The sequence below is a fragment of the Argopecten irradians genome, chromosome 16 (assembly GCF_041381155.1).
Source record: "Argopecten irradians isolate NY chromosome 16, Ai_NY, whole genome shotgun sequence".
Lineage (NCBI taxonomy): Eukaryota > Metazoa > Mollusca > Bivalvia > Pectinida > Pectinidae > Argopecten > Argopecten irradians.
The window spans coordinates 25,273,253-25,288,526 of NC_091149.1; the positions used below are offsets into that span (position 1 = coordinate 25,273,253).

General features: G+C 35.0%; 1 protein-coding gene across 3 annotated transcripts in view; it reads left to right on the forward strand.

Moving 5' to 3' along the window:
* LOC138310564 (uncharacterized) overlaps nucleotides 1–14,869 on the forward strand; it is a 41,869-nt gene extending 27,000 nt beyond the window's left edge. The window contains exons 2-7 of one of the 3 annotated variants that reach the window (XM_069251834.1): nucleotides 3,544–3,624; nucleotides 6,426–6,523; nucleotides 12,328–12,501; nucleotides 12,910–13,005; nucleotides 13,427–13,552; nucleotides 14,600–14,867. In XM_069251834.1, coding sequence (XP_069107935.1) covers nucleotides 3,550–3,624; nucleotides 6,426–6,523; nucleotides 12,328–12,501; nucleotides 12,910–13,005; nucleotides 13,427–13,552; nucleotides 14,600–14,618 — 588 coding nt within the window. In that variant the 5' untranslated portion in view covers nucleotides 3,544–3,549 and the 3' untranslated portion in view covers nucleotides 14,619–14,867. Of the gene's footprint in view, nucleotides 1–3,543; nucleotides 3,625–6,425; nucleotides 6,524–12,327; nucleotides 12,502–12,909; nucleotides 13,006–13,426; nucleotides 13,557–14,599 lie in introns of all 3 variants that reach the window. The other 2 variants (XM_069251835.1, XM_069251833.1) reach the window with 2 other exon arrangements.
* Nucleotides 14,870–15,274: the final 405 nt, after the last annotated feature.

A 15,274-nucleotide genomic window follows, 5' to 3' on the forward strand; every position in this document is an offset into this window, starting at 1 on the left:
AACACAAACAATGACTATAACTGGTGAAAAACACAAACAATGACTATAACTGGTGAAACACAAACAATGACTATAACTGGTGAAACACAAACAATGACTATAACTGGTGAAAAACACAAACAATGACTATAACTGGTGAAACACAAACAATGACTATAACTGGTGAAACACAAACAATGACTATAACTGGTGAAACACAAACAATGACTATAACTGGTGAAACACAAACAATGACTATAACTGGTGAAACACAAACAATGACTATAACTGGTGAAACACAAACAATGACTATAACTGGTGAAACACAAACAATGACTATAACTGGTGAAACATAAACAATGACTATAACTTGTGAAACACAAACAATGACTATAACTGGTGAAACACAAACAATGACTATAACTGGTGAAACACAAACAATGACTATAACTGGTGAAACACAAACAATGACTATAACTGGTGAAACACACAAACAATGACTATAACTGGTGAAACACAAACAATGACTATAACTGGTGAAACACAAACAATGACTATAACTGGTGAAACACAAACAATGACTATAACTGGTGAAACACACAAACAATGACTATAACTGGTGAAACAACAAACAATGACTATAACTGGTAAAACACAAACAATGACTATAACTGGTGAAAAACACAAACAATGACTATAACTGGTGAAACACAAACAATGACTATAACTGGTGAAAAACACAAACAATGACTACAACTGGTGAAACACAAACAATGACTATAACTGGTGAAACACAAACAATGACTATAACTGGTGAAAAACACAAACAATGACTATAACTGGTGAAACACAAACAATGACTACAACTGGTAAAACACAAACAATGACTATAACTGGTGAAAAACACAAACAATGACTATAACTGGTGAAACACAAACAATGACTATAACTGGTGAAAAACGCAAACAATGACTATAACTGGTGAAACATAAACAATGACTATAACTGGTGAAACACAAACAATGACTATAACTGGTGAAAAACACAAACAATGACTATAACTGGTGAAACACAAACAATGACTATAACTGGTGAAACACAAACAATGACTATAACTGGTATAACTGGTGAAACACAAACAATGACTATAACTGGTGAAACACAAACAATGACTATAACTGGTGAAAAACACAAACAATGACTATAACTGGTGAAACACACAAACAATGACTATAACTGGTGAAACACAAACAATGACTATAACTGGTGAAACACAAACAATGACTATAACTGGTGAAACACAAACAATGACTATAACTGGTGAAACACAAGCAATGAGTATAACTGGTAAAAACACAAACAATGACTATAACTGGTGAAACATAAACAATGACTATAACTGGTGAAAAACACAAACAATGACTACAACTGGTGAAACACAAACAATGACTATAACTGGTGAAAAACACAAACAATGACTATAACTGGTGAAACACACAAACAATGACTATAACTGGTGAAAAACAAACAATGACTATAACTGGTGAAACACAAACAATGACTATAACTGGTGAAAACACAAACAATGACTATAACTGGTGAAAAAAAACCAAACAATGACTATAACTGGTGAAAACACAAACAATGACTATAACTGGTGAAACACAAACAATGACTATAACTGGTGAAAAACACAAACAATGACTATAACTGGTGAAAACACAAACAATGACTATAACTGGTGAAACACAAACAATGACTATAACTGGTGAAACACAAACAATGACTATAACTGGTAAAACACAAACAATGACTATAACTGGTGAAACACAAACAATGACTATAACTGGTGAAACACAAACAATGACTATAACTGGTGAAACACAAACAATGACTATAACTGGTGAAACACAAACAATGACTATAACTGGTGAAACTCAAACAATGACTACAACTGGTGAAACACAAACAATGACTACAACTGGTGAAACACAAACAATGACTATAACTGGTGAAACATAAACAATGACTATAACTGGTGAAAAAAACAAACAATGACTATAACTGGTGAAAAACACAAACAATGACTATAACTGGTGAAACACAAACAATGACTATAACTGGTGAAACACAAACAATGACTATAACTGGTGAAACACAAACAATGACTATAACTGGTGAAAAACACAAACAATGACTACAACTGGTGAAACACAAACAATGACTATAACTGGTGAAACACAAACAATGACTATAACTGGTGAAAAACACAAACAATGACTACAACTGGTAAAACACAAACAATGACTATAACTGGTGAAACACAAACAATGACTATAACTGGTGAAAAACACAAACAATGACTATAACTGGTGAAACACAAACAATGACTATAACTGGTGAAAAACACAAACAATGACTATAACTGGTGAAACACACAAACAATGACTATAACTGGTGAAACACAAACAATGACTATAAATGGTGAAAAACACAAACAATGACTATAACTGGTGAAACATAAACAATGACTATAACTGGTGAAAACACAAACAATGACTATAACTGGTGAAACACACAAACAATGACTATAACTGGTGAAACACAAACAATGACTACAACTGGTGAAATACAAACAATGACTATAACTGGTGAAACACAAACAATGACTATAACTGGTGAAACACAAGCAATGAGTATAACTGGTAAAAAACACAAACAATGACTATAACTGGTGAAACATAAACAACGACTATAACTTGTGAAACACAAACAATGACTATAACTGGTGAAAAACTCAAACAATGACTATAACTGGTGAAACATAAACAATGACTATAACTGGTGAAACACAAACAATGACTATAACTGGTGAAACACACAAACAATGACTATAACTGGTGAAACATAAACAATGACTATAACTGGTGAAAAACACAAACAATGACTATAACTGGTGAAAAACACAAACAATGACTACAACTGGTGAAATACAAACAATGACTATAACTGGTGAAACACAAACAATGACTATAACTGGTGAAACACAAACAATGACTACAACTGGTGAAATACAAACAATGACTATAACTGGTGAAACACAAACAATGACTATAACTGGTGAAACACAAGCAATGAGTATAACTGGTGAAACACAAACAATGACTATAACTGGTGAAAAACACAAACAATGACTACAACTGGTGAAACACAAACAATGACTATAACTGGTGAAACACAAACAATGACTATAACTGGTGAAACACAAACAATGACTTTAACTGGTGAAACACAAACAATGACTATAACTGGTGAAACACAAACAATGACTATAACTGGTAAAAACACAAACAATGACTATAACTGGTAAAAACACAAACAATGACTTTAACTGGTGAAACACAAACAATGACTTTAATTGGTGAAAAACACAAACAATGACTATAACTGGTGAAACACATACAATGACTTTAATTGTTGAAAAACGCAAATAATGATTATCACTGATGAAAAACACAAACTTCACTCGTCTTCCATTACTTAAGTCCATGTTATATTCCTCAGGCAAAAATGCAGACGTTTGAGACAGAAAATCCTAGTAAAACAAGCGAGCGTTGTGGCGAATCTCAAAGGCCAATACTCATGGTAAGTTAAGAGCCTGTTCTCTCTCCTGTTGTCAGTATAATGTGACTGGTAGGGTGTGTTACTTGGTGTCTCTGTCGGCATGCTTCAGTGATATAGCACTATAAAAGGGGCAACAGTTCCACTATACAAGTAGAAGACATGGTATGAATAAACATGTGCCTCAGTCTCTAAAACCACGCACCAACTAAATAATTTTACATAGACCACAGTGTTAAAGTTTGTTAAAGTTGTGTAATGTATTATCAAACCAATGGAATATTAGTTAGCTATAGAGTGTTCTATAATTAAAGTCTAGGTTCTCATATATCACTAGATAGAAAAAAAGTTTGGGTCCTTCTTCTCAAACTCCAACCAGGTTAGCTATATTGAAATCAGGCGCATTTTCCACTAAAAATCCTGAAATTCTAATGTCTTTACCTATTCATTATCAAAATTGATATTTTGAACCTAAATCTCAATCTGAATTTCCAAATTCATATCATTGTTATCTAGAAATAATAACCTATCAGACATATTTTTACTTTTGAAATTCAGAATTAGCCAGCCAATCAGCGGCCGGGTTAAAATTCTTTCCTGGGCTCAATCTTGTATATACATGGGCCATTTCGAAGGTCTTTTTTATTTAGTTGGTTGTTCCCTATAGAAGAAATTAAAATTCCAATAATTAAAATTCCAATACTCACCTATGACGTAAAGTGTATATTGGCTGTATGTTAAATCTGTAAAAATGAAATTGATCGGTAACGTTGTTTGTCCAGGACAGGGCTCGGAGAGTCACCCGCGGAGTAATCTGAAAACGTTGAACTTACACACTGTATTGATTAGTTGCAAATTAAGTATCAAACATTGAAATAGTATTAATGTTGTTTAAGTTAATTATTGGTTATATCATTAAACTTTCTGAATCTAATGAAAAAATAGGAAAGGCCCCAGCCAAGAGGAGATAATCCAATACATAATCAGGTACCCCTATATTATAGAAAATGTCAAGATTTTGGAAGAAAACCGGATATACCAAACCTTGCACATATTCAAATTTACCAGGATCATGGTTCCAGAGCCTTTCTGTTTAAAATAAAAAAAAATTAAACAAAGATCAAACTGTGATGAGCACAAAAGATTTATGTCTTCGTCCAAGACTCGAATGTGTTTAACCAACACATAGGTCCGAAAATCTTGAATGACCCTGAAACACTATTAGTATGTCTCATTAACAAAACAATATTCACAAAATTGCATGTTTCATCATTATAACATAAAAAAACATACTTTGAATAAACTAATCAGCTCTAATATTACAATTAATTAGTACAATTAGTTAAATTAGCTTACCTGAGATGAATAGTTTGTAATACAACGAAAGAGCACTCCAATACGGCGGAGACGACTGACCCCCAATTTCTTAATTTGACCGTTAAAACCTGGTTCACCTAAACCGAAACATACATACATGTACAATTCCATGAACTTAATTCTGACAACTGAGGAGACCATGCACCGCGCACCCATGTGACCGTACCCATCTGATGTTAAACACATGTCACACGTTTATATCCGTGCTAATTACCTGAATCTACGTTATATGTACCATTAACTTACTGATCAATTCTAACACATGCATAGTCACAGTGGCACGTTTTATTCTAAAAACTTTGCGACTTACCTTTGTTTTGTTCTAGTATATTTAGGTTGATAGCTTTTTAAAAGTACCGCAAACCGCAAAAAGGGCAACAGTTCCACTCTACAAGAAGACACAATATGAATATACCACAGTCTCCCAAAACGCGCACCTCGCACAACATACACGCAGCACTAAAAAGTACCGCAAACAACAAGTCAATAAATGATGCAGCTTTTGCCCTGAGCCAAAGTACTTTTAAATTATCTATTTTTTTACATTTGAACTTAATTTCCAAAAAGAATTATATGTTTTCTTTACTTTCTGACATCTGTGAATATTCTTCTGGTCAGTTTTCTCGTAAAATCAGAATTTCATAATAATTGTACACACCCTTATTGATGAACACTACACTATTATTACTTGGCATTATATTGATATACATTCTGCCAGGGTGGATTATCCATTTTATTCATATTTTTAATTTTTACAAAATCATAGAAATTGCCTGATTTTGGTTCGCGCGAGCTATACCCGGTGTGGGTAATACACAGGAAATATTTTCTGTGTCATTCTTCTGGAAATTGCTTGCAGATTTTCATCACTCATGGTAAGGCTATCAAATGAGACAGTCATTAATGCTCTAAGTCTGCCCTGTAGGTAGGGCGTTAGAATTGTACCTTCTGCCCCTATCGCATGATCGTAAAAGGCGACTTAATTTAGGATATTATCTTTTCTCGTCTTTCTTACCGGCTTTATTCTCCCTTAAGTCTCCCTTGACACCACCTCACTTTTGCCTTTAATTGGACGCTCGCCCCTGTGAGGAAGGATCTGGGTACTGTTCCCTGGCCGAGACACACCAAAGTCTATAGAAATAGAAGTTTCTGCTCCTGCTTAGCGCTTAGCATACATGGAGTGGGACGACTGGTTCGCCCGTTGTCAGTATAATGTGACCGGGTGGGTGTTTTGTTTGGTGTCTTCGCCGGCCTGCTTCAGTGATATAGCACTATAAAAAGACAAGAGTTCCAATATACAAGAAGACACAACACAAACACTGACTGTGACACGCACCTCGCACAATGCTCTAACAAGGGATAGGATCATTGTTGAAAACAGTTGAAAATGTCGTGTGAACATTGTTGTATTGACGCCCATATGTAAGTATATTTTACATTTATTCTAGCTCGGTGGTGTCATACTGTTGACAGTCGCGGTAATACTGGTGTTGACAATAGTATTGTTGGATCGCCAAGAGTCGTCACCTGATTTTGCTGACAACAGGTAATATATAGACACTAGTAACATACACGCCTGAATGGCCTCTTTTAATTTACGTATTTGGAAATTGGCGACATCTTGTTTTCGAAACCAATTTTAAAATGTGGTCTATGAAAAAAGAAATGCATGGTATATATTTCAATTATTTTTCAATTATATTAAGACCCAAAGGCAATCTGATCAAAACTCAGCTCCTCAATACGCTTACGCTATGAAGCGTATAGAAGAGCTGGGTTTTAATCAGATTGATCCGAAAGCTATTTATTTCGCAAATTTATCGGTACATAATTGTTCTTTTGGGAAAAAATTTAACTTTATTTTAATACAAAATCTACATTTAATAAACACAAATACCCCGACAAGGTATTTTTCAATATGTATAAGATATGGCAACTTTCTTTGGGTTTTACTGCATTTTACATAAATAATGTTGTGAACCGAATGCGCAGAGTTGATGACGTCATACAAAGGCCGGATGTGTGATTGAACGATATTGTAAGGATTTGTTTTTCTAGATATATAGTTTGCGATGTGGGCTGCCCAATTTCGGCGGCATACGTAGTAAACGTACCAATAACTTACGACTTTTAGTTTAGTTAGGAATTGATAGTGTTGTTAGGATAGGTACTGTTAAGTTAGTGTTAGGTTTAGTTTAGGTCTAATAACATATTATTGTATATCTACTTATACCACCGTTTACAATACTGGTAACTTTTGTATTACATTCCTTAGTCGCTGGAACAGTATTTTTATAAACTGCTTCATCAATTTCAGAAACTCATCAAGACATTTTTTTCTCTCGTTTCGGTACTCGAGTCAATTCTTTTTCAGTAGAATTTCGGCCCTTTTAAAACAGTTTTTTGCTGTTGTTTGACTTTTATTCCATGTAAACGGCTTGTCAGCCATAGTGTTGTTTATTTCTGGAAGATATATATTAAAATTGTATTTAGATTTAGAGGAAAAATGTCTGAATGTGTAAATCTTTACACCGCTGACAAGCAGGTGCTTAAAACTTTACCAGGGGTAGGTAAGTCAACAGCCACCAGAATAATTGAGGAAAGACAAAACAAAGGTGGACCCCTGTCACCAGATGAGCTGACAGAGCTATCAATAGTAAAAAGAGACATATGGGTTAATTGGATGATGGAGGGACAGATAACTGCCATAGATGTGACAACTCCGCCCAATCCACGTACTGATCTCACATATAGGGATGGGATATGGAGGCAGGAGTTTAGGGACATAAGGAGAATCATAGAGGAGCTAAAGGTACAAAAGACGTCTGTAGCCCTTTAAAGGGGGGAGGGGTGTCGTGTCACTTATGTGCCCCCTACAGCTGGCTTAAGGACTGTGACCTCACAAGCCGACATGCAATGTCAGACATGTTGGGGAAATAGTCAAAGCTAAGCCGCTGATAAGCACTTTGATGGAACAGAGACTGCAAGGGAGTATCCCTCTACTAGACGGGAGGAGATAGAATCTCATGTTCCAGCAGGCAATTCTGATACACAACAACGTTGTACGCAGCCCCAACGGGGACCAATTAGTTATACACAATACACTGAAATAGCAACATCGGTACCTGGGTTTGCTCATAAGTTTCACGAGTCTTAAGGGTCTTACCAGATAACAACAGAGACAGTGAGTCGGGTCCGTGGGGACTTCTTATTAAATAGAACGTCGCCTCCAATAACGTCGCCGTCCCTGCAGCTGATGAGCCACAGATTGTCACATGATGGTTCTCCAATGCCACTGAGGGAGCCGCCAGTACACCACATGGGAAGCCCCCCACCCCCCTCAAAGTGGGCACAGGGGTACCTGTACCGATAACTCCCGATCCGGTTCATCTTCTCGGAATCACCTCTCGCGTGCCTCATCATGAGCACAGAGTGTGGACACACACCAATGTAGCACGAGCCCGCGTGCGCACTTCCAACAATGCGGGTTCAATTTGGTAAATAGCGAAGGGAGTAAAATAATCATTCCAGTAGATCCCTTAGGTGTCAGCAATTGCCTACCTTATCTAAACAAAGACAGGCTAGATATGGGGGACGACCATATTATCTCAAAGACATCAAAAGAAAAGTCTTGTAACAGATCTATCACCGAAATAACCACACAACCGTCAGCTATCCAGGCAAATCCAGTTGGTTGAGTTAGGAAAAAGGCCCGACCAGGTGTCAATGGAACAACCCGTCTCCAACTCAGACGGGTCCCCATACGGTAACATGCTGATTTGGTTTATACATCCGTGGGTTTTATTAGTTTAACGTCCTATCATCAGCCAGGGTCATGAAAGGATTTGTGGTTTGTTGGTGGAGGAAAGCCGGAGTACCACTTGGCCACCACGGCTCTGACTATTATATGATAATTATATACAAAACATTTAAAAATCGTTTATGTCATGCCATTATTTAAATTAAATATCAGAATCAGTATTTATTGATCATTTAAGGAGATGATAGAGAAAAGTTAGAGTACATGGAGAAAAACCATTGACAAGAAGTCAGTACATGTACATTTATGTACATGGCATCTACCCCACATGAAATTCAAACTCATAACGCAAAGACATTTTATTAAATCACTCGCCCCCAAACAACTCATCTTCTAAATAATTTAAACAGTGCGTCCTAATAAGTTACCAATACTGATGAAAGTACGAAATCAAAAATAACTTGTAATGTCAAGGACAATTAAGTGAGGCTTATTCTGTTAATACACAATAACGAGGAAAAATATGACATAAATGTATTGTTCTACATTCCTTATGAAACATGCAGCTTAAAATATTGACAATTCTGTGTCTTTGCTAAGTATTTTTATTGATACCGTTTAAATTACAAATGCTCTGGCAATACGATTAAGCATGTACAATGTACCCACACCCGAGCCAAAGACACAAAAGGTAAACAAATGCAATAAATAACCATGGCCACCGATAAGTACATGAAATTGATTTTTCGGCAGGAGCGTGTACCTAATAAGGTAAACACACTACTGTAAGAGTGATTTGAGTAGTTCTGGACCAAAGTTGCATTACTCCCTGAGCAAGGGCCAGGGTTCTGCATATAAGATATCCGACCACAATGTGTAATGGCGGAGAGCGAGCAAGTTGGAACACTTCACACACATTTCATTACCAATGACACCATGGCCTTTTTTGCCACATCACATTCTTAATCCATGCCATGAAAGCCACATTTGTTGGGCACAAGATATATAGAAAAGGGAAGGCAATAATTTTGGACTGAAACCAAAAAGAAAGTTGTACTCTGTAAAGCTATGGTAAGAATTGCATCATGAAAATTGGGTTTTACAATTACAGAGAGTAATGGTCCTTTATGTCTCTCATTTCATCTGCAACACCCCTTAAGGTGTTACCCCACTAGTACAACAAATGAACATGTTTGAAGAAAATGTAAATCAAACACAATCACTGGGATATAAATTGAATTACATTATGAACCACTAGCGTAATTGGCTTCTGTGTCCAAGACAATATTAAATGAAGAGAAAGAGTGGTAACAGAGTTATCGTTCTTGAACGAAATGTTTACACGGCTAATTTAACCTATCAACACGCTTATAACCGCGATTTGGTAATAAGGAAACAGTAGGTACAAATTTGTTGAAATTTTGCACGCTGATAAATCTTGGCCTGATCTTTCTTTCGACATATTTTTTTTATAATTACTAAAACTCAGGAATTCCCATGGAATGTTCTAGAAGGTTCTCGAAGCGCCTATACTTATGACGTCATTTCCAGAAATCCCAATATTGTATATTGAGTCGGTTGTTCAAATTAAATAGGCAGTATTTTAAGGTAAGTAATTGTCCTTTTAATTGTTACACACATAAGATATAATACATATGGAACTCTTTGAAATCTGTAAGTTTGATATTTATAATGACATGATTTCATCATAACAGCATTTTAATGTTTTACTGTAGTTTTACTGAATTTGAAAAAATAGACTTACAATGTTGCAACTTTACACAAGACAAACATTCTTCAAAGACCAGTACTGTAAACGCAGTTCAAGGGATGGAAAACAATTTTTGGAAGGATGGGGGATGGGTAAGGGGAGGTAATTGGCTTAATTGCTTAATTTCATGGTAAGTATGCGAGGTTAATGTTAAATATTTCAGCTGAACTTCAATTTTTTGTTTTATTCGAAAAACTTACTCATGCAATAATAACTTATTGAGTGTCTGCTATCATGCAATCTATATAGCATAGAATTCGGGATATTTTAACTTGATTAATTAATCAATTCCCCTATATACATGGAAACTTATAGTAATTAAATAGTTTTGTGATTTGTTTCTGTAAAAAAACACTATTTCACTTTTCTTGTTCTCTAAACAACTTATGTATTTGCATGAATTGTAAGAAATTGAGTGTTAGGTCAGGCCAAATTATCTATTATTATCAATTTCTTATTTATACAACAGATTCTTTTTGATAAAATCTTGGTAGCAGAGACTTTTAAATGATTATTTATGAAAATGCGTGATATTTACACTTCTTTGATATCATGTCATTATTAATATATCAGAATCAGTTTATATTTGGCAGAACAACAGTGTAATTAGGATTTGTGCTGATATTAGTGATGTCATTGAGTATTTATTTCATCATAGATATTGTCCATACATACTGATGATGTCATCTGATAGCTATATGTATATGATGTGCTAGGATCAAGGATGAAGGGCTACTAAGTTTTTTTCCAAATGAATGACCTTGACTTTCAAGGCCACAGGATTCAAATAGGCTTATATAAATAGGATTTTTTTTATCAAGAACCTAGAGGCTTGAAACACCTGATATTACCTGGGTCATTGAAAATTTCAAAAATCTTCTTTTTCACTTGTAGATGTGGTATAATCAAATACTCTTCATAAATTGAAAGGTCCTAAGGCCCTGTACTAAAATTCTGAATTTCAAGGCCCTGGGGTCTCAGATTTTCCCCAAGGGGAGGGGGTCAAATTTACTATAGTTTATATTGGGATAATACATTCATTTGCTCAATTTTCAGAAAAAAAAGTCAAATTTTGTTAGATTTATTAGCCTGAGATAGTATTTCCCTGACTGACTCACAGGGGCCAGAGGGTGGTTCCAAAAGGGATCAAAATGGCTAAAATTTAAAAATATAAATCATCTTCTGAATTCAAAGATATGATGGAACCAAATACTTTTCCCAAGGGAGGGTGTCAAATTTACTTTAGTTTATATAGGGAAAACACATTTATGGGTATTATTTGCTCAGTTTTCATAGGAAATGTCACAGATGTAATGGAATCAAAAACTCTTTAAAGATTAAAAGGCCAAATTGACATAATCATTGACTGATTTCAAGAGCCTGATGAGCATTTGTATAGTGTTTATATGTCTTTGTTCCATTCTTTATACGAACTCAGATACATGTAACCATGGGCCTCCTGTCGTTAATCAGGTGTACTTAAATTTACTTAAAACTGTGATATGATTTCCTAACATAATGAAATAGCTCCAAGAGTTATCTCCATTTCGCAAGTCTCTTCATTCAATCTGCGACACTCCTTCAGGTGTCGCCCAACTAGTAATACATCTGTCTTAGAAATGTGCCCAATGTAATGTTAGTGTGTACAGATGTTAATTAGTACAAAAATACGTTTAAATTTCCTTTCATGATCATTTCTGCTTATCTTGATATATTTTAATGTCCTATACAATGCTATTATATATACAAGGGAATTAAAATAAACGTTTTATGCAAAGACAACATAAAGTGATATCAAAATGATGACTTCTACCTGCAGACAAAACAGCAACATAGATACCGGATATGTTTTATCAGCCAACGATATGAGTCTGTATCTTGCCAGTACACGGCGCTGGGTTAACATTACTGATGAAGTAGATCCGAGAAGTTGTGAGGAAATTGATGACTTTCGATGGTTAACTGATAGTATCATCCATGGCTGTTGTACATCGTAAGTATCTAAAACTGGTTGTTCCGTCCAACGTCAACAAAACATAAACAATACTCATCTTTTGAACAATATATATATGTTTTATATATCTTTTATCCGTATATGTCTAATTAATACAAAAATAAAGTACAAATTTGTACTTTATCGATTGGGAAAAATTTGATATTTTATATGGCTATTTGATAAATTCTACAAACAATACATGTACATGTTAACAAAATTTGTATATGACAATTTTCCACAAATATTGCTCCTTTTTATTTGAAAACCTCAAACCATCTGTGATCTAAGCTGAAACAAAATTTCAACACGACTGAAATATCAGTAAAAACCAACAAACAAACATTCGAGATGTTCACTAAATTTGATTGCATTTTTACACACCAATATTTTTAATTGTCATTTCAGAAGTCCTAAGTTTTTTGCTTTAACAACTGTCACTGCACTTAATGGAACGTCCTACAACCTGGCTGCCAACCAAGTTTTTCCTATTGAAACTTGCGAGTACGTATGATAAATCATTATTATTGTAAATGCTACTCAAGTAGTATGACTGTTTCGTTTCTATAATTCCATCATTTCCAGTAAATACGATTTAAAAAATGATATAAGAACAAAAGAAAAAAAATGTACCATCCTCAGAGACAGTAAATATGACAAAGCCCACGATAGAACCTCTTATTTGTATCTTACGTAGTAACACATCGGGTGAATATCCCTATCCTTCATAACCAGCATAATTAAACGCATTGTAGGATGTTAACAACAAATATAACATCAACGTTGTTAAACTCATTTGTCCATGAAAATGCATTTAGAACCTTCTAAGACAAAGAATAGACCAGTCCATTATGAAATTTCAGGGGAAATGAGTTGACATTATGCTATTACAACTTGTTTGATTGTACTTTTTGTCTATTTGTAGCCAAACTAATGGTTGTGACACGTGTACATGTACAATGGTGGATGGCGTGTTTCAGGCAAAAACAACAGGAGGCTCAATTGTGTGGTTTGAATTAAAATCCTGCTGTAAATGCCTTACATCGAATCAGTAGGTATTAGTAATTCTCATCCTATTGGTTGTTATGAAAGTCCTTTTAACAGCCAGTAGGATCGTATCAGGACGGAGTTCCCTCCCCTATATGCGATGTATTATGTGTTTTGGGAGACTGCAGTATGTTCGCTTTGTGTAATCGTGTCTTTGCCCATTTTATAGTGCTATTTCTCATGGTGTTAAAGACACCGAACTACACATCATGGTCTGTCACATTATACTTACAACGGGCGAACTTGTCCTCCCACTATCTTTATCATTAGCGCTAAGCAGGAACAGAAACTACTACTTTTATAGGCTTTGGTGTATCTTTACTGGGGCAGTATTCTGGTCTTTTTCAGTGTGTCGAATGGTACATGAAAAGTTACGTCATATCGTAACCAGGATAAGTCACAACTTCATTTTGTTTTATCACTTGGTCATAGAGAAATCGTATTATTTATGGTGACTACAGTGTCTTCTAACGTAGGGAAACTCCTTCATACATTATTTAACACTTTTCCAAATACAGCATGATATTGCTTTTTACACAAAAAAAACACCTAGATATGCGTACTTGATTGATAAAATAAATATGTGTGAGATTTTCATTTGCGTGAAAAGCGTGTGATTAAAAACAAAAAGAAATACGAATTTCTGCACTTGAACAAGATATCAGTGTCTGACAAAAGACAAAAACCTGGATCCATAATCTGGATCTGAACTATTACACTTGAAAATGACAACAAATATGGTATGTGAAGTTTTGAAATTCGTATACTGGAGACTTGAAAATTTTCGCGAGGGGGGAATTTTCGCTAATTACCCGAAGCTCGCTTAACTGCGAAAAATTTCCCGGCGCGTAATATTTTGTACCTGTAAAAACTTTATTGTAAGAGGTATGAAATTGTATCTATCGCTAAAATACAACACCGTGAAAATTGTATGCATGTAAATTGCGAAAATAAACACTCGCGAAAATATTCACGTTTACAGTTTACCGTGAGACCATCGCCAGATTACATACAAAATCAAATCATTGAAAACAAGTTTTGATTATTTCAGACTGGATTTCATTGGATAAGTTCAGGCAGAACTTAGGACAAACACGTCTAGGTATGGTGGAAATCCTTCTAGAAAAGTTTGGGGAATTCAAGAGACTGGACCACACGTGGAATGGCTCGTTCTATTTGCTTGATTGCTACTTTGTCGTTCGTTTGCGCTTTATATAAAGATCGGTGAGTGCGTCGGAATACTTGTAGAGAGGAAAACAAACATGGTTGTCCTCGACAGGGGAGTGTCTAATAAACGATTCTTGAAACACCTGTGTGTTTATTTCTTTTAAAAATATCAATTCAATACTTTTTAACTTGCATTGTCAGCTTTAATTTTGAATCATACAATTCCAAAATGATCTCCTGAAAATTGTTGTATACTCCTACATTAAATGACATCTTACTAAAAAAATAAAGACAGCTATGTTTTTGAAAATTATTACACTTAAGTTGTAGGTGCCGTATTTTTCATATTTCCTCTAAAAGTTGCCAACTTTTTGAGAATCACAAAACCTAGCATAGGTGCACAAATAAAAGCTAAAAATGATTTTAGTAGAACTACAAAAATCATTATATATACATCTACAGTGCAGTAAAATGAGTACAGACACTGGTCAGACACTGAAGCCAAATTGTGGTCTACAATTTCATTCTACTTGTGTTTCATCAGCTGGCGATAATATCA